This window comes from Myotis nattereri, assembly GCF_964212035.1.
Source record: "Myotis nattereri genome assembly, chromosome: 2".
Lineage (NCBI taxonomy): Eukaryota > Metazoa > Chordata > Mammalia > Chiroptera > Vespertilionidae > Myotis > Myotis nattereri.
The window spans coordinates 213,609,002-213,630,756 of NC_138076.1; the positions used below are offsets into that span (position 1 = coordinate 213,609,002).

Genomic DNA, 21,755 nt, shown 5'->3' on the forward strand with positions numbered 1-21,755 from the left:
GCTGGCGGCAGGAGCCGGGAGCCAGCAGCTCAGGCAGAACGCCGGAGGCGGGGGGAGGCCAGCCAAGGCGTCCAGAGGGCGGGCCGAGGCGCGGACCTGGGGCCTGCACCGCCCCACGTTCAGGCAGAAGTCAGAGCCATCACACTGTGTGACCCTGGGCCACCGGAAACAGGACGGCTTGTAGCTGACCCCTGCTGGGTGGGCTGTGCAGCCCTGTACCCCCTCCTTCCCTCAGACCCCCAGGCCTCCAGCGGGCAGTCACTTTGCGTTGGACCCCCTGCTCTGGCCACAGCTGGACGCACAGGGGTGGCAGGCCTGGCCGAGCAGGGAGCCCGGTGCAGGGGTCTGGCTCCCGTTTGGCTGCTCTCGAGGCCACTGGTTAAGCCCCAGGTGGTTGTGGGGCCTTGGGTGCCCCGCTGCCCGGGAAGCAGCGAAGGTGGGTGATGACGATCAGTGTGGCCAGCACCTCCCCGTGGCGCCTGGCCTGCTGCTTGTTGCTGGCAACCATCGATTCTGGCCCTAACAGGTGCACCTGCCACCTCCTGGGGAGCGGTCAGCCCGTAGAGGGCGCCCTGAGCTCCCCTCCTCCCACCCTCCCCAGGGCCCACCTCCCGCCCCTGTGCTCCCAGGGCCTCTCGGCTGAGGCTGCAAACACAAACCACAGGGCTCTGCGATCATCAATCGAGTTTAATGCGTCGTACAGACGAACTACACGGGCAAATTGACGACGAACACTTGTCTCTATCCTTACTACCCACTGGACGGGCCTCCTGGGTCCAAAAAACTAAGTCTCAAGACACGTCAGCAGCTACCCCTCCCGGGTCCAACCTTTCACCGCCTCCCATTACACTTTTTAAAGTTCAATCCAATCCACCCAAGAAGGAAACGAACCGAGAAAGAACCTGAAGACCTCGCATGGCGAGCCGCCCGGGAATGCATAATCGGCGTCGACAGTGACCAATACAGCAGACGTGTGCCTCCCAGTTCGCTTTGTTCATCGATAAAAGAATATAAAAATCTTGTTCAACCAGCGTTGAGTGTATTAAAATAGATCTGTATCGTACAACAGCTTCTCCCGGAGTCGTGGCCAGGACGGCAGGGGCCGTGGCAGCCTGCAGCTCGGACCAGCCTCCCTGCTCCGCGGGTCTGCGTGCGGGTCTGGGGCCGTGTGCGCACACGCACGCACGTGTTCAATGCAATTTGGCACCGTGTGATATGCTGGGGTGGGGGGCCCTGCGGCTCCCAGGGCTTCTGTTTGCTGTGCTAGGTCCCTGGGGACTGGAGGCGCTGGGGGGGGTGACCACCGGGGACACAGGAGCCCTTTAAGAGGCAGCACACCCTCCAGGAGAGGGCTCGAGGGACTGTGTCTCCAAAGAACACACCCCAGGCCACGCCCCTCCCCGCCCACCCTTGGGTGTCTGGGGCCAGGGGCAGCGGAGGCCACTGTGAGCAGAGACCCTAAGAGCCCCCTTCACATTAAATATCTCACAATAAAAACGCCACACAAAAACGTAGTCATTTTTTGGCATCGTGTCCGCACTGGCAAGAAACCAGGGGTGGAAACTTCACCGGCTTCGGAAGGAGAATAAACGGCTTCCTCGGAAGTGGGATGATTCAGCCCCGAACTGAAAACGTGCGCCATGCCTCCCACGCGGCTGCCCGCCGTCCGGCCCAGAAACTCCAGGAGGAAAAGGCTCCCACAGCAAAATGAGCCCAAAGCATCCGCGAGAGGGAGGCGCAGGCGAGGGCGGTAGGGACTTGGGGGCGCCGGGACTTGGGGGGCAGTGGCACTGGCGGGAACGGGGCAGCATCCCCTTGAACGTAGAGTTTCAAGTCAAACAGCTGCTAATACTGACAGGTGGGCCTGGGCGTTCTGGAAGGCACGGGCACCCAGCCCTGGGCATGGCCCCCATGAGGGAGGGCCCTGGCGTCCTACCTAGATTCGCTACCCACTTCTGTCCAACTACCTGCACTACTCGGCTACGTCTGCGTTCCGGCTCCTCCCCACCGGACACGGGGCCTCAGGGGAGCGGGCACGCTGGCTCTCAGCGGGGGCGCCCTGGCCCCTCACACCTCTGCACGAGGGAGGTGTGGGGACAGCCGTGCTGCAAGCCGGAGGCCTGGGCAGTCCCACCAGAGCAGGCCGATGGTACGCCCCACCTGAACGTGATGGGGTCCCGTCTGAACGTGTGGGGGGGCTCCACCCCTACCCCGGGCTGGAGAACTAGGACTCTCGCTCGCTCCACTGCCCTTCCCCCTGCCTTGTTCTGTCTGGCTCTGTTCTTGTCTGAAATTCACATTGTTCATGGTTAAGGCTGACAGACCCCGGTCTGCGGGCCGGGTCCCAGTGGCTCTCCGCGGTGTGAAGACCGGCCTCGGAGTCAGTTGTGTCCCTGGGGGTGCTGGAGGGCCGCGTGCATGGCTGCTGCTGAGGGCTTGGTCCAGGGCCCGGCCAGCAGGGAGGCGGGGCTGGTGGTCGTCATGGTGACCTGGAGCATCTGCTCGCCCTGTATCAGTCTCAGGAGGGCCCGCAGGCGGTCCAAGGATGACTGGGTGCCCCTCTGCCGGGCCAGCAGGCTCATCTTAAGCTCCAGGCATTTCTGTTGGGGTGGGGGGCAGAGAGAAGGGTCTCAGAATTCAACTGTGCAGCCATCCTGGGCAGCACCCCTTCACACCCCCTCTCCCAAAGCTCTCCCTCCCCCTGCAGCGGCCTGAAAGCAGCCAGGCAGAGCCTCAAAAAAGCGGGCAGCAGTGAAAAATGGAATTAAACAGCAGCCAGACACAGTTTGTTTTAAACTTAGGGTTACAAATAGTGTGGGGGGCAGGGGGCGAGGGAACCTTCTGCTCACGCTGCAACGCCACCTGCCCACACGCCTGCTCGCCGCTCCTGGAAGAAGCTCAGAGCCAGCTCCGGCCCAGCTGCGCAGCCGCACAAACCTTCAGACGCCAGCCCGGTCCCTGCTCTGTCTCTTGCAGGCGGTATGTTTGCCTTTTTCTAGCCTGTATTTGTATCCTAGCAACATGGTGATGCGCGAAGGACTGATATCCCCACTTGGAGCTATTTGCTGCTTAGGCCAATAGCTTAAAATCCCTGAGACTGTGTCCAAAACTCTAAGATAGGAATAATCAGAGTATCTTCATACTACGCTTAAAGAGTTTACCAAGACATGGCACTGCTTTTACCATCATTATCACCTCTAGCACCATCACCATCATCAACATCACCATCACCATTGTTACCATCATCTCCATCACCACCATCACCATCATTACCATCATCTCCATCACCACCATCACCATCACCATCACTACCATCATCACCACCACCATCACCATCATCATCACCATCACCATCATCACCATTATTACCATCATCTCCATCACCACCATCATCACCACCATCACCATCATCACCATTATTACCATCATCTCCATCACTATCATCACCATCACCATCATCATCACTACCATCATCACCACCATCACCACCATCATCTCCATCACCACCATCATCATCACCACCACCATCACCATCATCACCATTATTATCATCATCTCCATCACCACCATCACCATCATTACTATCTCCATCACCATCACCATCATTACTATCTCCATCACCACCACCATCTCCATCACCACCACCATCATCTCCATCACCACCATCATCATCACCACCATCATCACCATCACCACCACCATCACCATCATCACCATTATTATCATCATCTCCATCACCACCATCACCATCATTACTATCTCCATCACCACAACCATCATCTCCATCACCACCACCACCATCTCCATCACCACCACCATCACCATTATCATCATCTCCATCACCACCATCACCATCATTACTATCTCCATCACCACAACCATCATCTCCATCACCACCATCTCCATCACCACCACCACCATCTCCATCACCACCATCATCTCCATCACCACCACCACCATCATCATTACGATCTCCATCATCACCATCACCACCATCACCATCACCATCACCACCACCATCACCATCACCATCATCATATGATCTCCATCATCACCATCACCACCATCACCACCACCATCACCATCACCATCACCATCATCATATGATCTCCATCATCACCATCACCACCATCACCACCACCATCACCATCACCATCATCACCATCACCACCATCACCACCACCACCACCATCACCATCACCATCACATCTATCACCATTGTCCTATCACCACCCTGCAGCGGGGGATCATTACGTCCACTTTGCACAACAGGACACTGGCTGAGATGGCTCAGAGCTGAGGAGGAGCAGACGCCGATGCTCAGTTGCTTGATAACCGTCTGTCGAGTGAGTCACCTCTGACTCGCTGCGTGACGCTGGCGAGTCTCCCTCCTCTGGGGCCTCAGTAACCAGACAGCGATGCTTTGGATCTACGTGGTTCTAGGGCAGCCCCGCCCCACACCCCGAGCCCCGCGCACCTTCACGGCCGAGGCCAGGCGCCGGTCCCGCTCCTCCAGCTGCCGGTGCTCGCTCTGCAGCTGGCTGCCTCTCTGCAGCAGCTTTTGCTTCTCCTCTTCTTTGACTGGAGAGAGGACCGGGCCGCACCCAGGGGGCAGGTCAGCAGTGGGACTCCGAGGTCTACGCCTACAGGCCACACCCTCCCACAGGAGCCCGTGGCCCTGGCTGGACGCATGGGGACTGGAAGGCCATCCTCCCAGCTCCTGCCCTGCACGGCCCCATCCAGGGCCCTCTTTTCAGAGTTCCAGCCAGAACAGCCTCCAATGGGCCTGGAGGAGGAGAGAAGGGAACAGGTGCCCTTGCCCGAGTCCTACCTGTCTTGTGGGTGACGTAGGAGCGCACGATGGCCAGCATCCCTGTCCAGGGCACAGCTTCGTCTTTCCTTAAGGCCTGCAGGGCAGAGGGGACCTGAGCAGGCAGCCAGGTGAGGACCCGCCACACCCCGAGTATGGGGTCCTGGGGAGGCACGAGCACTCTGAGCTGCAGGTTCCTCAGCCGGGACCCGGGATGGGACCGTCCCTGTGTGGGGTCTGGGTCCCAGGGGCTGCTGGGCGAGGGTAGGATCTGCTTGTCACCAGGGCCTCAAACAGGGCCTGGCACAAGCAGGGCTGAATTCTTCGGTGAAAGAATAAATCAATGAGCACTTGTCTTGTTCCCATGTCCTGGGACCCGAGAGCAGCGGGGATAAAGCCGGGACTCAGGGAGGCCCCATCATCATGCTGGAGTGGGAAACTGCCCCGCAGAGCACTGTGACCCTGGGCAGGCACAATGCAGGGGCCTGTTCGACAACCAGCGCCCCCACGCCCACTGCCTCCCGTCAGCACCCTCTGCAGGGGCCTCCCGGAAGCACAGGTTTGCTCAGGCGAACTGACCCCCATACCTTCTGCTGGCACTTGGGGCACACCCACACGCCCTTGGGCGCGGTCTTGAGGGGCGGGTCCAGGCAGCCGAGGTGGTAGGCCCCCGGGCAGGTGCCGCAGGGCTGCAGGTCGGCCCCTCTCTGGCAGGCCGCGCAGTGCTCATCGTGGGCGATCTCGCTCTGGAAGAGGAGGCCGGAGGTGAGCGCCGTCTCAGCAGCTGCCACCCTGCCTGCTCGCGACCCAGACACGTTCAGCGGTTCTGGGAGGAGGGAGGGGCCGGACAGGACCGGGAGGGGCAGCAGGGTCCTGGCACCCGCGGCATTTAGCAGGGTCACGGAGTGGCCCCAGTGTCCTGATCCTTCCACCTGAGACAGGACTCCAGGTGAGGGGGGGGGGCAGGGGGTCCTGCTGTGAGGCTGGTTAACAGCCCCCTTGGGTCTGCATTGTACCAGGGGCGCCTGTCGGGGGGCGGGGAGGGGGCTGTGCGCATGTCACTCCTCACAGTCCTCTTACAGCACCAGGTCTACCCTGTGGCTCCTCCATCTCACAGCCGTCCTGTGGTTGGTGGGAGACTCGGCGGGAAGGCACACACAGCACCACCGGGTAGGAACCCAGGGGAGGTTAGCTACCCCTCCCTCAGAAAGGTGATCTGCAGTCACCTTCAGTCTCTACTTACACACCTCCAGGCCCGGGAGCTCACTACCTTTCAAGCCTAGGCTCGCGCTGAGAGTGGAGTGTTAGTAACCAAACCCCGTGACCTGCACAATCTTCGTGATCTCCCCCCACCCAAGAGGACCCTCCCCCCCCCCCCCGCACCTTATGTCTGTTCTCTACCCACATTAGCATCTCCCACCCTCAGACTCGGAAGGGACCAGAGGGCTCTCACCAGGGATGAGCCGTGCCACCAGGACACCGACTCCCACGGCTGACTCTGAAGGAGGCCTCAGACCCTGCCCTCACCTCTACTTTCAGTTCAAGGACCCAGAGAGGGTGCGCTGCTTGCCCGAGGTCACACAGCGAGCTGGGGGTGGAACCAGGGCGAGCATCTGGGTCTCCTACCTCGAAACCAAGGCCCCTCCCGCACTGGGGGCTCTGCGGGGGCGGGGCTCGGGCTCGAGGCACCTGCCGTCCCCACGCCTGCAGGGCTGGGCACAGGGCGGCTGCGGACAAACACACCAGGCCCACCGCCCGATCACGCCAGTGCAGGCTCATTGGGCCAACGGCACAGCGCGAGCGGAGTTTACACCATCACCTATTGCTTCTCGGCGGCTTGATCGTTACAGGCGCGTAGGGACTGGAGGCCTCTTAGAATTAGATCGGAAACATACTGAGAAACACCGAATAAATTCTGAGCCAGGCCTTTGGATGAGGTCACAGCCAGCCGATGCTCTGGGAGGCAGGGACGTGCGTAAGCCTGGGGGACTGGGGACTCACAGGATCACAGAAAGGTGGGTGTCTGGGCAAGGCCCTGCCGGTGTAACCCCTCGGGGGTGGGCAGTGAGCACACAGTGAGCCAGGCAGAGACAGGAAGAGCCCAATGGCACCCAGGCCTTCATGGCTCCTGGGTCCTCCCATCCTCAGCACCGGGCAGAGAGAGCTTCAGCCTGAACCCGTGGGCTGCCCCCTGCAGTGCTGCCCCCTGCAGTGCTGCCCCCTGCCGGGCAGGCTGGGAAGTGGACAGGGGCAAAGCTCTGGGCACCAAGGGCAGAGCCCAAAGGCCCTCTGCTCCGCCCGAGGGCAGCAGGACACTGGCCCTCACCTTTGCCAGGAGTGATGCTACCTGGACAGGAAAGCATGCCCCACCCCCTGGGTGTGAAGAAAGGGGACACATACCTTCCAGCAGGGGTCCTCATTGGCTGGCACAGGGAGGAAGGGCGAGAACATGTTAGTGGGCATCTGGGGAGCACCAATCAGGACTGGAGTCCATGAGGCCCGGTGTGGCCAGGTTCTCACCCAGGGCATGATGGGAGTGTTACAGGCCCCAGTGACAGCTGGTTCTCACCCAGGGCATGATGGGAGCGTTACAGGCCCCAGTGACAGCTGGTTCTCACCCAGGGCATGATGGGAGTGTTACAGGCCCCAGTGACAGCTGGTTCTCACCCAGGGCATGATGGGAGTGTTACAGGCCCCAGTGACAGCTGGTTCTCACCCAGGGCATGATGGGAGAATCACAGAATCACAGGCCCCAGTGTGGCCAGGTTCTCACCCAGGGCATGATGGGAGAATCACAGAATCACAGGCCCCAGTGTGGCCAGGTTCTCACCCAGGGCACGATGGGAGTAAGGTTTCTGCCCTGGTCACGGCAAGGACCCTCCACGGACCAGGCTCATCGTGGCCCGAGCTCTCGAGGAGCAGGGCAGCTGGGAGCATAGGGGGAGGGAAGCATCGCTCCAGTGGGACTACGGGACTCACTCTGAACTCCTCTGTTGCCCGTAGCCCACTCATTCTAGTGAGTGATGCCCAGCACACATCCTAATGACCAAGCCGGGCTGCAGACGCCACCAGCAGTGGGAGGCCCCGCTTCATGTGCACACTCCACAGCGTGCAAAGCTGTCATGCTCACCCCTGTGCCACTGTCCTCACGGCCCATTTTACACACCAGTAAACCAAGGCCCGGGAGGTGGCGTGACGTGTCAAAGGTCAGAGTCCCAAGAGGAGGCAGGTCGTTTCCTGCCCGAGGACCACTTGTTCTCTAACTGGGAATGAAGGGCACCCTCCTGGTGGGTGTTGTGACTATGGATGTGCGTGGAGGCTGGTTTCTTGGCCACGAGGTCCTGCAGTGGGCAGGGCTGGCAGAGGGGGGCGGGGCCCATGCATTCTGGGGTGAAGGCCCGGGCCAGGTCCCAGCCTGCCAGTGCCCTGAGGTGCAGAAGGATCCCGAGGCCCAGGGGGCGGTCTGGTCCTGGCCACACAGCGAGTCATGAGGCCAGGCCGAGGACTCCAGGTTCCCACGTGCTGCCCAGGGCAGCTCATGAGGGTGTGTGAGGCACCCGGCCAGCTGCCTGGTGGGGAGGAGAGGCTCTCTCCAGGGCTGTGTGGTGGCAGGTGGCACCTGGGCAGGGCCACAGGGCAGAGGCCAGGAAGCACTGGCTGCAGATGCAGGTGCTGGGGGTGGAGGGGGGTGGGAGTGAGGGCCCTTCCTGGCACTGGGTCCTCACCCCGACCCAGGTCAGCTCTGTGGTGGGCGGGTCCTGCCGCAGGGGCCGTGGGCACCACGGGGCCTGGCCCTGCTCACCTCGTGCCGTGAGGAACAGGGGGCTGTTCAGGTAGCTGGACGCCAGCCGCTTCCTCTGCAGGCACAGAAAACAAGACAAAACCACCGTCGGGGAGCCCTCCTCAGGCTGCAATCCCTGCCCAGGGCTCACCAACAGCCCCCACCCAGGCTCTGGGCCCCGCTGGACACCCGGGGAGGCAGACACGGGGACAGGCCTGGGGACGCAGAGCCGGGCAGAGGAGATGGGCGGGGGCCTGTCCCTCATCAGGGCGGAGTGGTCCCCGCTCCCTGTGGGGACATCTGTCCCACTAGGAAGGACGTGAGGACCACACGGGGCAAATCAGTAACAGAGCGGACTGTGGTGTCCCATCTGCCTGTCTGTCTTCCCTCTTGGCTGCTCTGGGGTTCAGGGGGAAACAAGGGGTGCTACGGGTTAGCTCCCAACCCCCACTTCCGCCTGTGGCCTGGGAGCCCTGGCGCCAGACAAGGGCCTCTGCATCCTGGCGGCCTCGGACGCCGCAGCCTCAGACGGAAGCTCCCAGAGGGGGCTCTCCCACCCCAGGCCATGCGATCTCGGCCTTGGTGGTTGGAGGGGGCCCTGGCTGTGATCGCATAGAAGGATTGTTCTAGACCAGCCGTGGGCAAACTACGGCTGGCGGGCCGCATCCGGCCCGTTTGAAATGAATAAAACTAAAAAAAAAAAAGACCGTACCCTTTTATGTAATGATGTTTACTTTGAATTTATATTAGTTCACACAAACACTCCATCCATGCTTTTGTTCCGGCCCTCCGGTCCAGTTTAAGAACCCATTGTGGCCCTCGGGTCAAAAAGTTTGCCCACCCCTGGTCTAGAGTCTTGTTTGGCTTAACCCCGTCTCTCGGGCTGCGGTCCGGCCTTGGGAGGAGCCCGGGGAGGGGCTGCCCTTGACCGTACGTATGTGTCCAGGGCTCAGGGGCACCGGCTTCACGTTGGTCCCTGACGTGCTCACAAGTCACCTCTGGCCCCAGCCACAGGCTTTGCAGACCAGGGTCTGGCTTTTCAGGTCAGAGAGAGAGGGTTTCATCCATGAACAGCAAGGGACGGGCCTCATCAACCAGAGAACCCGCCACTCCGGTGACACACCTACAAACGGGCCATGGCGCTCGGGGACCCGCCTCAGGGACAGGGCTGCCTCCCCCCCCCGCCCCCCCCCCCCAGCTCCATGCACAGGATGTGGACCTGGGACAACCCAAGGAGGCGCAGGCCACTTTCCCGACCCCTCCAGGCCCCCGGAGCCCTGCCGGCCTCGGGACACGCCTCTGCCTCAGCTTTGGACTCTGGGGCCTTAGAAACACTGCTTCTGGCGAGGGGGTCACTCCCAGGTGCCCCACGGCCTGTGCCCTGCGACCCGCACCCAGGGAGCGCGTGTGACAGCTCAGCCGACACGTCCGTCTCCTGCCTCCTCTCTCAATGGACCCTGGGCTCCGGGGTGAAGCAGGATGACTGACCGGGAGGGCGGGTGAGGGGGGCCAGCCGGAGCCTCCCTCCCTGCGGAAGGCGGCCTCACCTCGGACTCCAGGAGGCCGCTGTAGGCGGGGTTGGCGGTGCTTCTCCGCTTCCGCTCCTGGCGTTTGCTCTGGATTTCTGCAAGGCAGACACCATGGTTACCATCCTTCCCGCCCAGGAGCCATCACGGCCCCGCCGTCACACAGCCTGTCTGCACAGCACCGATGCCCAGTGCCCGGAGCAGGCCGGGGTCTCCAGGCATCGCCCCCCCCACCCCCAGGCAGGACACGCCCACTGGGCTCAGGCTGGAGAGGACGGTTGGCAGGGAGGTGCCAGGTGTCCGGGATCCAGGCACCCACTCGGCTCAGGGCCCCGTGGGCCGTCACCCAGCCTGGGGCTGTCTCTCTTAGACCCCTGCACACCGGGTGCCTCTGGGCAGATGCTGGCCTGGCTGAGGCAAAGGGCTCCCGGGGGCAGGCTGTAGCTCAGGTGGCCTCACCCCCTGAAGCCCCAGGCATGGAGCCTTCCAAGAGGCCTGGGCTGGCCGCCATGGCTGGCACTGGGGCGGGCCTTCCAGAAGCTGGTTCACCCTTGGGCACTGCCCTCTGACCAGGGGGACTGAGACCCACTGCTCCGGGCTGATTCCAGCAGACCACCCGCCCCACCTGTCATGAGGGCCAGTCCCAGCCCGTCCTGCTGTGGACCTTACCTTCCAGGTGCTCCGTGGTAACCAGGCCCAGCGCCACCATGAAGGCGATTTTCTGAGGGAAGGAAACAGAAGTGTTACCTCGCTTCATCATTCGTCCATTCATTCATTCACCCATCCATCCATCCATTCATCATTCACTCATTCTACAGGCACTGCTCAGACCTGTATGCCCTGGCTCCTCGCTGTGTGTCTCCTTAGCTTTAACCTAATGGACGTTCTCTGCCTGGGACCCCACCCCAGACCCACGTGACATTTAGTCTTCACGCCTCCTCAGCTGCTCTGGGCTGTGAGCTTCTCAGCAGCCCTCCTTTCTATGGCCTTGATGGTTGTGAGGAGGGCAGGGACTCTGCAGGCGGCCCCTCCACTGGGATTTGCCTGATGAGGTTCTCAGGGTTACAGCGGGGTCGTGGGTTGGGGAAGAAGACACAGAGGAAATGCCTTCTCATTACATCCTGTCGGGGACGTGCTGTCCACTGGCCAGTGATGCCAACTGGGCACCTGGCTGAAGTGCGCCTGGCAGGGTTCCCACCGGGACCTTCCCTTCACCCCATCCCCCGCCCCTTTTTTTTTGGCTAACCCTCACTTGAGGACATTTTTCCATTGATTTTTAGAGAGAGTGGAAAGGAGGAGGAAAGACACAGAGAGAGAAATATCGATGTGAGAGAGACACATCGATTAGTTGCCTCGGGCATGCACCCCGACCACCCCAACTAGGACAGGATCGAGCCTGCAACCGAGGTATGTGCCCTTAACAGGAATGGAACCCCGAGACCCTTCGATCTGCAGGCCAACACTCTCCACTGAGCCGACCTGCGAGGCCGCCCGCCTCTGTGGGAGGTCACCATGCACAGCCCCCGCCCCGGAGTTGGCCATTCCTGGGGCTCTGGGCGCCATGTGGACTTTTAAAGAATTGCATGTGGTGGGATTTATGAATATTTCCCTTTGCGGTGTTTGGATTTTTGAACCTTGGCTAGAGATTGAGGTTATAAAGCAAGTCGGCTGTGTTTTATTTCAGTACCTAGAGTTCACATTTTACATTTAGGTTTCGGATCCACCTGGAATTTCTCTGAAAATAAGGGAATCAATGGGCATATTTACTGGGATGATGTCCAAATTATAAATGAACTTAGGGCACAACGATAACTTTATATAATACTAACATTTCCTACCCAAACCACGTTGCGCCTCTATTCTTTTTGTCTTCGGGGGTTTTAAACTTTCAAGTGGGTGTTGGATATTTTATTATGATTATTCCGAGGCATTTAATCTTCTTGTTGCTTTTGTAAAAGGGATTGTCTATAAAGTTTTGTACATTAATATTACACCCGCCTCCACGCTGAATTCTCTTAGTGTCTGTGGGAGTTTTTCATCCATTCTCTTGGGTTTTCTACATCATTTCAAACAGTGACTGTTCATCCTCTCTAATTTTTACTTCTCTGCTGTTAAAAAGACTTCTCAACTTGCAAGCTGTCAATGATATTCTCTGATTCACTTTAAGTCCCAACTACAACAGACAAGACCATCTCACCGTTGATTCCACCTCCCATCTTCTCTCCCTCCTCCTCTCAACTGGACTCAGCTGAGCCTTGGCCCATCACTGGAGCAGGAAACATTTAAACTGCCGACATCCTTAGCCCGTTTCGGCTTTACTCTGCAGTTAATTAAAGGTGCTACCTCAGTGTTGGTGCCAAAGTGGCCCCGGCTGCTCGGGGTCAACTGAGGTTGAGTCTGTAGCAGTTTCTCCTGAAGGGCTCATGGGAGCCCATCTCCCGAGTTCTTGGCAGATTTGAAACGTTTTTGCAGCCCTGGCCAGGTAGCTCAGCTGATAAGAGCATCGTCCTGATACACGAAGGTTGCAGGTTCAATTCCCGGTCAGAGCACACACAAGAATCAACTAATGAATGCATAAATAAGTGGAATGACAAAAATCAATGTTTCTCCCTCTCTCTCTCTCCCCCTTCCTCCCTTACTAAAATCAATCAATAAAAATTTTTTAAAAACCCACAAACGTTTTTGTAGCCCAGCCTGTGTGGCTCAGTGGTTGAACGTTGACCTATGAACCAGGAGGTCATGGTTCAATTCCTGGTCAGGGCATATGCCCAAGTTGTGGGCTCACTCCCTCTCTCATCATTGATGCTTCTACCTTTCTCTCCCTCCTCTCCCTTCCTCTCTGAAATCAATAAAAATATATATTTTTAAAAAATTTTTGTAGCCTCTCCACTTGAAGGCCAGCCCGGCTGGGCGGACAGTCCTGGGCTCTGTCCTCAGGACCTTCCCGTGTCGCTCAGCTGTGCTGCGTGGACAGGTCAGGGGCCAGCCTGGCCGTCTCCCTCTGAAGTCACTGGATCAGGACCCTTTCCCTTCCATTGAAGGTCAGTGCCTTTCCTGGGCCGTCTCCACGCGGACTGACCATTTCCCCTTGTGCCCAGCGTTGTTATTCAATGTGCAAACCAAATGATTTCATAAACGTTTGTGGATTATACTGCAAAATCACGGAAGCATCCCCACACCAAGAACCGTGGGTCCCCACATCCCAGTCCTGTAAGAGGTGCACCCGGGTTAATGCCAGACTAATGCCATGACGAAGGGGCCACAGAGCTGCTGCACGGGAACTGGGTCCAGGCTGCAGGGCAGTGCCCCCTGGCTTCCATATCACGTCCGGGCTCTGCGGCTGACTGGACAGTGGCAGGGCCTCTGGGAGCCCCCAGGGCCGGCACCGCCTCACTGGCCGGATCTGGGAAGTCGGGGCTGGGCGAATACCAGGCCTTGGGGCCCAGGCTCCTGCTTCCACACTCAGCCTCCCTGCCTCCCACAGGAGATAACTTCCGTGCCCATCTGAGGACAGGTAGCAGGCCGCTCGCAGGAGCCACCTGCCTGCGTGTTATATTCTAACTCACAGCACCGCGGGGGACTGCTGGGGTTTGACTGTACCCTGGTGTCCTCCTTCCCATTCTCCAATTATCTACCTGTTGTTGTACCTTCTTTGCTTGTCTTCTGTAGGTACCACTTTCTCATGTTCAAAAACTCATTCTTCCTGTTTCATTTGTATGATTTCCTCCCTTCTGCCCGCGTTGTCCCTCGCTGTGTCTCCTGCCACGTCGATGGTACCCTCTGCTCATCCAATTGTGTATTTATTTCTGTGATAGTTTTTATTTTTCCTAAATAATTCCAGCTCAGGTTGCATTGTCTCCAGTCCTTTGGCCATCTGGCCTCCTCTCCCCTCCGTCCTCAGGTTCCAGCTTTGCAGTTTCCTTCTTTGTGGTGATGAGTTTGTCTTTTCAGTTTGTCATCCTTCCTTTTCACATCCTTTCCTGTCTTCTGGGGGGAAAGCTCCCACATTCACCTCCTTTCCTCTGCTGACTTAGAAGTGATAGGTGGCATTTTATTACTTTTAGCAATTAGTGTAGATGTTTGAAGTATATGTTCTTAGCTATACCTTTTCCTAATGAAGTCTAAAATCAATATTTCTCTCTTTTTTTTGGAAGGTTAATATTTCTATCTTTCTCAACACGCTAACCTTAGCATGTTCTAACTTCCTCTAAAACATCACTGAACAACTTCTTATTGCTGCCTAGAATTTTCCTTTTACCTGTTTGGAAAAACAAAACTGGGGCCCTGGCCGGTTTGACTCCGTGGATAGAGAATCAACCTGTGGACTGAAGGGTCCTGGGTTCGATTCCAGTCAAAGGCATATGCCCGGGTTGCGAGCTTGATTCCCAATGGGGGGCATGCAGGAAGCAGCCAATCAATGATTCTCTCTCATCACTGATGTTTCTCTCTCTCCCTCTCCCTTCCTCTCTGAAATCAATATTAAAAACAAAAACGTGGGCATCTGGGGAGCACCCGCCCCCACCGCCACCCCCCGTGCAGCTGTGACCCAGGCTCAGACTGGCTCCCGTACAAGCAGGGTAGCCTGGTTCCATCCCTCTCTCGCCCGAAGAACTTTGGGGACTCACTGTCTCACGTGAGCTGCCCCCTCCTGGTCCCCTCTGAGCCCGGAGCCCAGGCGTCCTGCTCCACCTGGAGTCTGGACACAGCCACGCCTTTGTCCCCACCAGGTTTTATCTGTTGTTGCTGTGGGTCTGCGGATGGGGACGCCCAAGAGGAATCCTGATGGCATGTACGTGGATGAATTCCAAGAAGGGCGTGACTTCCTTATTTCTGAGAGGCCCTCTAGCTGCAGAGTGAACGGACAGGGAGGAGCCCATCTAGGGGCAGGGAGAGCCAGCCGGGGAGAGACGGGCAGACTGGGGCCTTGGCAGCAGGGCTGGTACGGAGGGGGCAGCATCTGAGCCCACAGGCGTGGCCCAGAGTCGGCCGGGCTGCGGATGCAGTCAGGGCCTCCTCAGCTGGCCCTGCTCTGGCTGGCTCTGTGCAGGGCACGCGGTGGTCCGAGGGCGGCCAGCTCGGCCAGGCCAGGACAACGGGTGGCCTCGTGCACTTAACCGGGACTGCGCGTGCACAGGTTCGAAGGCGCCACGGCTGCTCCGAGCCCTCTTTAAAAAGAAACCTTGACAGGATTTTTATGCCGAGACCCGCTGTAATTGCAAGTTCTATTGAAGCCGTTACATGTATTTATGATAATTATGTAGTTAGATGTAATTATACTAATTGTATAAATGTGCAATAATCGACTAAGATAACTTCGAGAGAACAAAGAATCCACCCAGAAAGCCCTCCCGAAGGTTAAGAGTGTGCAAGACCCACGGGGGACAGAGGGGTGCTCGTGGGAGCCTGGCTCCGAGCCAGACCCAGAGCTCACGGTGCAGCAGGTGCTGGGAGTGCTCGCCCGTTGCCATGGAACCGAAATGCCTGTCGGTCAAGAGAAAATTGGGCCTGGGGCCACCGAGGAGCCTTGGTTCCAGGTCGGCCCGGATGAATCCCCGCAGGCTTTGTGGACACGCAGGACAACGATCACGTCCCTCTCCTGCTCAAAGCTATGCCATGGCTCCCTAGTACCCAGGAATGAAGTTCCACCGCGGCAGCCGGCGGCAGGGCTCCAGGGGGGGGCTCCGGTCCACTGAGCCGGGCTGCGGAACCATCCGTGCAGGGGGCACACACCGGCTGACTCCCGCGGGCCTGCGGAGCCCTCCCACCTCCATGCGGTTGCCCAGGCAGCACCCTCTCCCTGCTCGCCCTCCCTCCTGCCTCCCGCCCCTCTGTAGAGACCCTGCCCGTTCCCCCGGGCCCCGCCGGTCACGCCCCTCGTGCGCCCGGCCCTCGGGTCCTCCCCGGTGGAAGCCGGCCCTCTCTCTGCACCTCAGAGTCTGAAGGGGGCCCTCTCCGGGGACGCCCGGCATCTGTTAACCCCAGTCCCGAGGCCGTGCCTGTCGGCCGGCAGGTGAGTGTCCCTGGGGCCAGGACACGTCCGCCCTTGACCGGGCCCCCGCCGTCAGCAGAGCCTGGCGTGAGTCATGCTCCCGAAGAACTGATCGCACTGAGATGCCTTCTCACCATAAAGACATTGGTAACAAGAACCCTAAGGCGCTGTGGGAGCCCCAGGGCCTCCTCGCCCCGCTGGGCGGGGTGGTCAGGGGACGCTGCCTGGCGGAGACAGTGTCTGAGGGCAACGCGCGGTAAATGCGAGCTGGGCGGCGGCAGAAAGGGGGCCAGGCGGGCAGGCACGTGGGAGAGGCCCAGGACGCGAGCAGCAGCACAGGGCCCTCACCTGCTGTGACCCAAAGCCGCTGCCTCTCCCACCTCCATCGGTGCAGGTGGCATTAGGAGGGGCAGTGAGAGCCCGTCCTCCTTCCTCCTTCCGCAAGGGTTGGGGGGGGGGTGCTATGTAGAATTTCTGGAAAGTTCTATGGGCACCTTTAGGAGACATCAGCACCTCCCGCACCAGCCTTGGGCAGTGGTTGACTTCCCAGGCACTCGAGTCCTGTTCTGCCCGCCTTCAGGCACTCGTGATTGGTCACGGGCAGAGAGAAGAGCCTTGATTGGTCACAGCAGAGAGAGCCGTGATTGGTCACAGGCATAGAGAGGAGAGTCGTAATTGGTCACAGCAGAGAGCCGTGATTGGTTACAGGCATAGAGAGCTGTGATTGGTCACAGCATAGAGATGAGCCGTGATTGGTCACAGCAGAAAGGAGAGGTGTGATTGGTCACAGCAGAGAGAGCCATGATTGGTCACGGACAGAGAGACAAGCCGTGATTGGTCACAGCAGAGAGAAGAGCCGTGATTGGTCACAGCAGAGAGAAGAGCCGTGATTGGCCACAGCAGAGAGCAGAGCTGTGATTGGTCACAGCAGAGAGAAGAGCCGTGATTGGCCACAGCAGAGAGAAGAGCCAGGGCTGCTTTAGGGCCGGTGCTTCCGCCGGAGGGCAGCAGGGTCCCAAGGCCGGGAACACGGAGGGGCCAGACGGAGCCAGGGCTGTAGGGCTCGGTGGTGGGTGCCCCGCAGCGTCCCGGGCACCGTGGACTCATGGCCAGGAGAGAAGCCGTACCTCCCACCTCACCGACGGGACGGAGGGGTTCGCCCGTCACACCCAGGAGCCAGCAGCAGGGGTGCAAATGCAGGCAGCAGGTTCCAGCCCCGGGCGGGCCACTCTGCCTGCGCTCAGCGCCCCCACTCGGAGCCCCCGCTGCACAGGGCGGCTGGGGCTTGTCAGCTGCCTCCGTGAGGCCCTCCCACCCCGACAGCAGTCCCCGGACCACGGCGCCTACCTCGGGGTTCTCCTGGCTCGGGGGCCGGTCTTCCTTCCTCTTGGCGGCCTGAGCTCCCTGAGACGGCTCCTCCGTGGGCGGCCGCGACTCGGCCTTGCTCTCGGGTTGGGTCTGCACCTGAGGCTGAATGATGATGACCTGGAAGGTACAGCGCAGGGAGGGGGATGAGGGGTGCTGGGGGGGGGGGGTAGAAGGGGTGAGGGTGGGAGGGAGGGGAGCGGGAGGGGGAGCTGGGAGGTCCGGGGGGGCCTGGGTGACAGGCCCTGCAGTGGCAGGATCACGGGGAGAGGCGGCTGGCACGGAGCTTGCAGGCTGTGGCAGGGCCTGTGCCGCCACAGCCCCTCCCCGTGAGGACGGTCTGCAGGAGAACGGGCCTGGCTTAGGACCCGGGGCCTGGGTTCCGTCCCGTGCTCCCGTGTCCCAGCTGTGGATTCGGGAGGTCACGCTGCCTCTACCCTCAGCTTCCACGGAATGCCGACCTCCGGCAGCGAGGGCAGAAGTCAGCTCCTTTATCCCCAACGCAGATGCAGGTAAACTGAGGCCGAGGGGGAGCAGGGGGCTGGGACACTTCCCTGCTCTGTCCCGGCTGCAGGGCCTGGCCACCCCCTCCCCTCCTGCCCCTCGGGCCCCAGGCCACCGTGTCTGAGGTGCTCCCACTTGGCCGAGGCGGGCGAGGGAGGGTGGGAATAATGCTGTTTTTCTCACTCAGGAGCCCTGCGGAGCCCAGGGGTGGGTGGGCTGTGGAGAAGGAGGGGGTGGGCTCCAGGCCTCAGAGACTCACCTGAGCAGCCCCCACCAGGGCTCAGGGTGACCCCTGGGTCTGTTGGAGGGTCAGAGCTGGAAAGTCTGAAATTGCCTTGTGCAGCCCAGCCCAGCCTCCCTGGGTGGCTCGCTCCCATCTGGGGCTCAGCTATTTCATTTCAGTCTTTGGACAGGAAATTGGGGAAAAACTGTTATATTTCTTGGGTCCCAGGGAAGCAATTCAGGGCCGAGCCAGGAGTAATTTGAACTGGCATTTTCCCCGAGACCGGGAGAACTATCCTATGCATTGTGAGGAGAAGATGGCTTCTCTTCCATTGGGTTAAGGCAGTGGTCGGCAAACTGCGGCTCGGCAAACCGCGGCTCGCGAGCCACATGCGGCTCTTTGGTCCCTTCAGTGTGGCTCTTCCACAAAATACCGATTTCTGCGCATGGGCCACGAAGTTTCAATTGCACTGTACGTGCGCGCCCACACGTGGTATTTTGTGGAAGAGCCACACTCAAGGGGCCAAAGAGCCGCATGTGGCTCGCGAGCCGCGGTTTGCCGACCATGGGCTTAAGGGAAGGCTCTTTGTTCTTCTTCATATCAGTTTAAAGTCCCAGAATTCTCTGGATGGAAAATAATGCCCCTTTTTACATTCACGGGGAGAAAAACACGAAGATCCCCCATAGAAAAAAAGGGCAAAGCATATCCTCAAATGGCACAGGAGTCAGCATTCTTGAAAAGTCTAGGAAAAACATCCAAGCTTAATAATAACCAAATAACTCAACTTTCAGCAGCGGGTGCCTGTTTGCACCGATTAAATGCAAAGTGTTGAAGCGACAGCACTGGGTGCTGGCGAGGCTGCAGTGAGGCCGGGACAGCAGCTGCTCAGCTCGCCCTGGACCGGGCCGCCCGGGTCCCCAGCTCCTCACAGGGACCGCGTCAGACCAGAGCCCGTCAGCAACTCCCTAGGCCAGCGGTTCTCAACCTGTGGGTCGCGACCCCTTTGGCGGTCCAACGACCCTTTCACAGGGGTCACCTAAGATCATCTGCATATCAGATATTTCCATGACGATTCATCACAGTAGCAACATAACAGTGATGAAGTAGCAACGAAAATAATGTTATGGTTGGGTCACAACATGAGGAACTGTATTTAAAGGGCCAGAAGGTTGAGAACCACTGCCTTAGGCTTTTAGAGTCCCTGGGGACACGGTCCCGGGGTGCGAGGGCCCCGGAAATAGGCTGCATGCAGTGACATGGAAGGGGAGTGCCAACCTTCAGACCGGGAAGTGGAAGCGACACTGGCCACAAACGAGGGGGGCAGCCTGATGGACCCCAAACCCGGAACAGGAAAAGAGGCCAAAGAAAGGAAATGACGCTCTACGTAGCCCCGAAGGCCTCGAAAGCACAGTCAGAAGGAGCTTGGAGGGAACAGGGAGACGTTCTTAGTTTGTTTTAAATCTGAGATTTTTCCATTCAGACACCTGGGGTCCAAAAGAGTCCTTGGCTGCCTAACTCCACCAGCAGAGCCGTCCTCAGTAGGGGGCTCCCTTGCTGTCATCCCTTCTGCCCACATCTTACGAGTCACTTACCCCAATGAATGAAGTAATTAACGCACTGACCAGTCATTCTTGTTATGCTGGCATTTCGCTCAGCCATATATTCTTCCAATCACATACCCATTTACTTGTACCCTCATTCATTCATGCGTGGATCCACCCGCCGATCACTCATTTCCACCCCATTTATCCATTCGACCACTTGGCCATCCTGCCCTCCAGTCTCATTCTGCCCGGCCTCGGGGCCTCCTCTTGGGCAGGTGCCTGCTGTGTGTGCGGCCCCCTGAGCCTGCCCGCGGGCACAGCCTCACCTTGTTGTCGGTACTGATGAGGAGGGGCTGGACTTTGATGCTGTCCCTGACCACGGACACGGCGGCGCTGGGGGCGATGGCGGCGGCATTGCTGGGGGCCGTGGAGATGATGGCGTAGGCCACCCCGGCACTGCTCAGAGAAGACGTGATGGCGGCCGGCTCCGCGAGGGCCTGGGGCTGGCTGCCGGATGCTGGCACATGGCTCACGGTGTTGTTGGCGGTGGGGAGGGCTGGGCTGGGGTTCTTGATACTGACCACGGTGGCCTTCTGGAATGTTGGGGGCTGTTTGGGTGGCCGGTCCCGGCCGGGGGTGACGGGGAGGCTGTCTGGAATCAGAGTCTTTGGCCTAACCTGGGGGGAGGGGAGACGGACAGACAGGTGGATGATCAACTCTTTTAACCATTCTTCCCCCCTTCCCCCCATTTAAAAACCCCCGTCCCTGCATGGCCCAGTCCAGAAATGAGTCATCAAGAGCGATGCTGTGAGGCGGCTCGATGCCTTCTGCCCAGTTCGAGGCCAGCCTGGTCTAGTCCCTTTTTTAAATTCCTGGTCATCGCCCACTAAGTTGATTTCCCAGTTCCTCACTGGGAGCGACGGGTGCCGGCCCGAACGCCTCCGCAGGACGGGAGGAGGCGGGCGAGGGAAGGGGCTCCGCCAGCTCCGTGCCCACCAGAGCCTCAGTGCCGAGGGGCTGGGGCGGAGACCACAGGACAGACGGACAGACGCCGGGCCCGCCCCGGGCGGCTTACCTGAGGTAGCACTGCCACTCCTTGCCCGGCCAGCCTCTGCAAGGAGCTGACCTGCGGACCCGTGACCGGCACAGCAGGGATGGATCCCAGAGCCTGGAAGACAGGGTGCCGCTGAGGCGGGCCGAGACGCATGCCCGCACCCGGCGAGGACCCGCCCCCGCCCAGCTGGCACCTGACCGCAGCCTTCCGGCCGCCAGGACTGAGCTGCAGGTCCATTCTGTGGTTTATGGGTCCCCACCCCCGTCTGTGGGACTCCGTTACAGCAGCGCGAGTGGACCAAGTCAGCCTCCCTCTGTCCCCAGGAGAGGGTCTTCAGCAGGGACCCCATCGGCCAGCACCTTGACCTTGGCCCTCCGCCCCGCAGCCCCGTGAGGAGGAAATGCCACGTAAGCCCCCGTCTCTGTGTCTTCCATTCCCTCTGTGTCCGTGTGTCCCGCAGCCTCTAGAGCAGCGGTTCTCAACCTGTGGGTCCCGACCCCTTTGGGAGTCGAACGACCCTTTCACAGGGGTCGCCTAAGACCATCGGAAAACACACATATAATTACATATGGTTTTTGTGATTAGTCACTACGCTATAATTATGTTCAATTTGTGACAATGAAATTGGGGGTCCCCACCGCATGAGGAGCTGGATTACAGGGTCGCGGCGTGAGGAAGGTGGAGACCCGCTGCTCTAGAGGCTGTGTTTCTAAGCCTTCATCCTGGCCGGTGCCCGGACACCAGCGCTCTGTCCGCGCCTGAGACGTGCAGCCGGGGCGGGTGGGGGGGGGGGGCTCGCAGGGCGGCTGGACCGAGGCCGCGAGGGCGGGGCCCGCGGTCGTGGGGAAATGGGGCCGTGCTTCGACCTCGTTCTCAGCACTCGGTCACCAACAAGCCGCCCTCCCGCACTGGCCTGTGGGCTGCTCACAGAACGGGCACCGTCCCCTGCCAACGCCATG

The 21,755-nt window shown here is 59.6% G+C and overlaps 1 protein-coding gene across 1 annotated transcript; it reads right to left on the reverse strand.

Annotated features, from left to right (window-relative positions):
* Positions 1–670: 670 nt before the first annotated feature.
* On the reverse strand, positions 671–20,949 carry PHF21B (PHD finger protein 21B; the record flags this gene model as incomplete). Its single annotated transcript, XM_081084063.1, has 11 exons — positions 671–2,600; positions 4,478–4,581; positions 4,832–4,907; positions 5,398–5,556; positions 7,211–7,233; positions 8,613–8,667; positions 10,139–10,215; positions 10,787–10,838; positions 17,454–17,591; positions 20,069–20,419; positions 20,818–20,949. The coding sequence occupies 11 exons, from the start codon at positions 20,947–20,949 to the stop codon at positions 2,382–2,384; spliced, it is 1,386 nt and encodes a 461-aa protein (XP_080940189.1). The 3' UTR covers positions 671–2,381.
* Between the last annotated feature and the right edge of the window lie 806 nt (positions 20,950–21,755).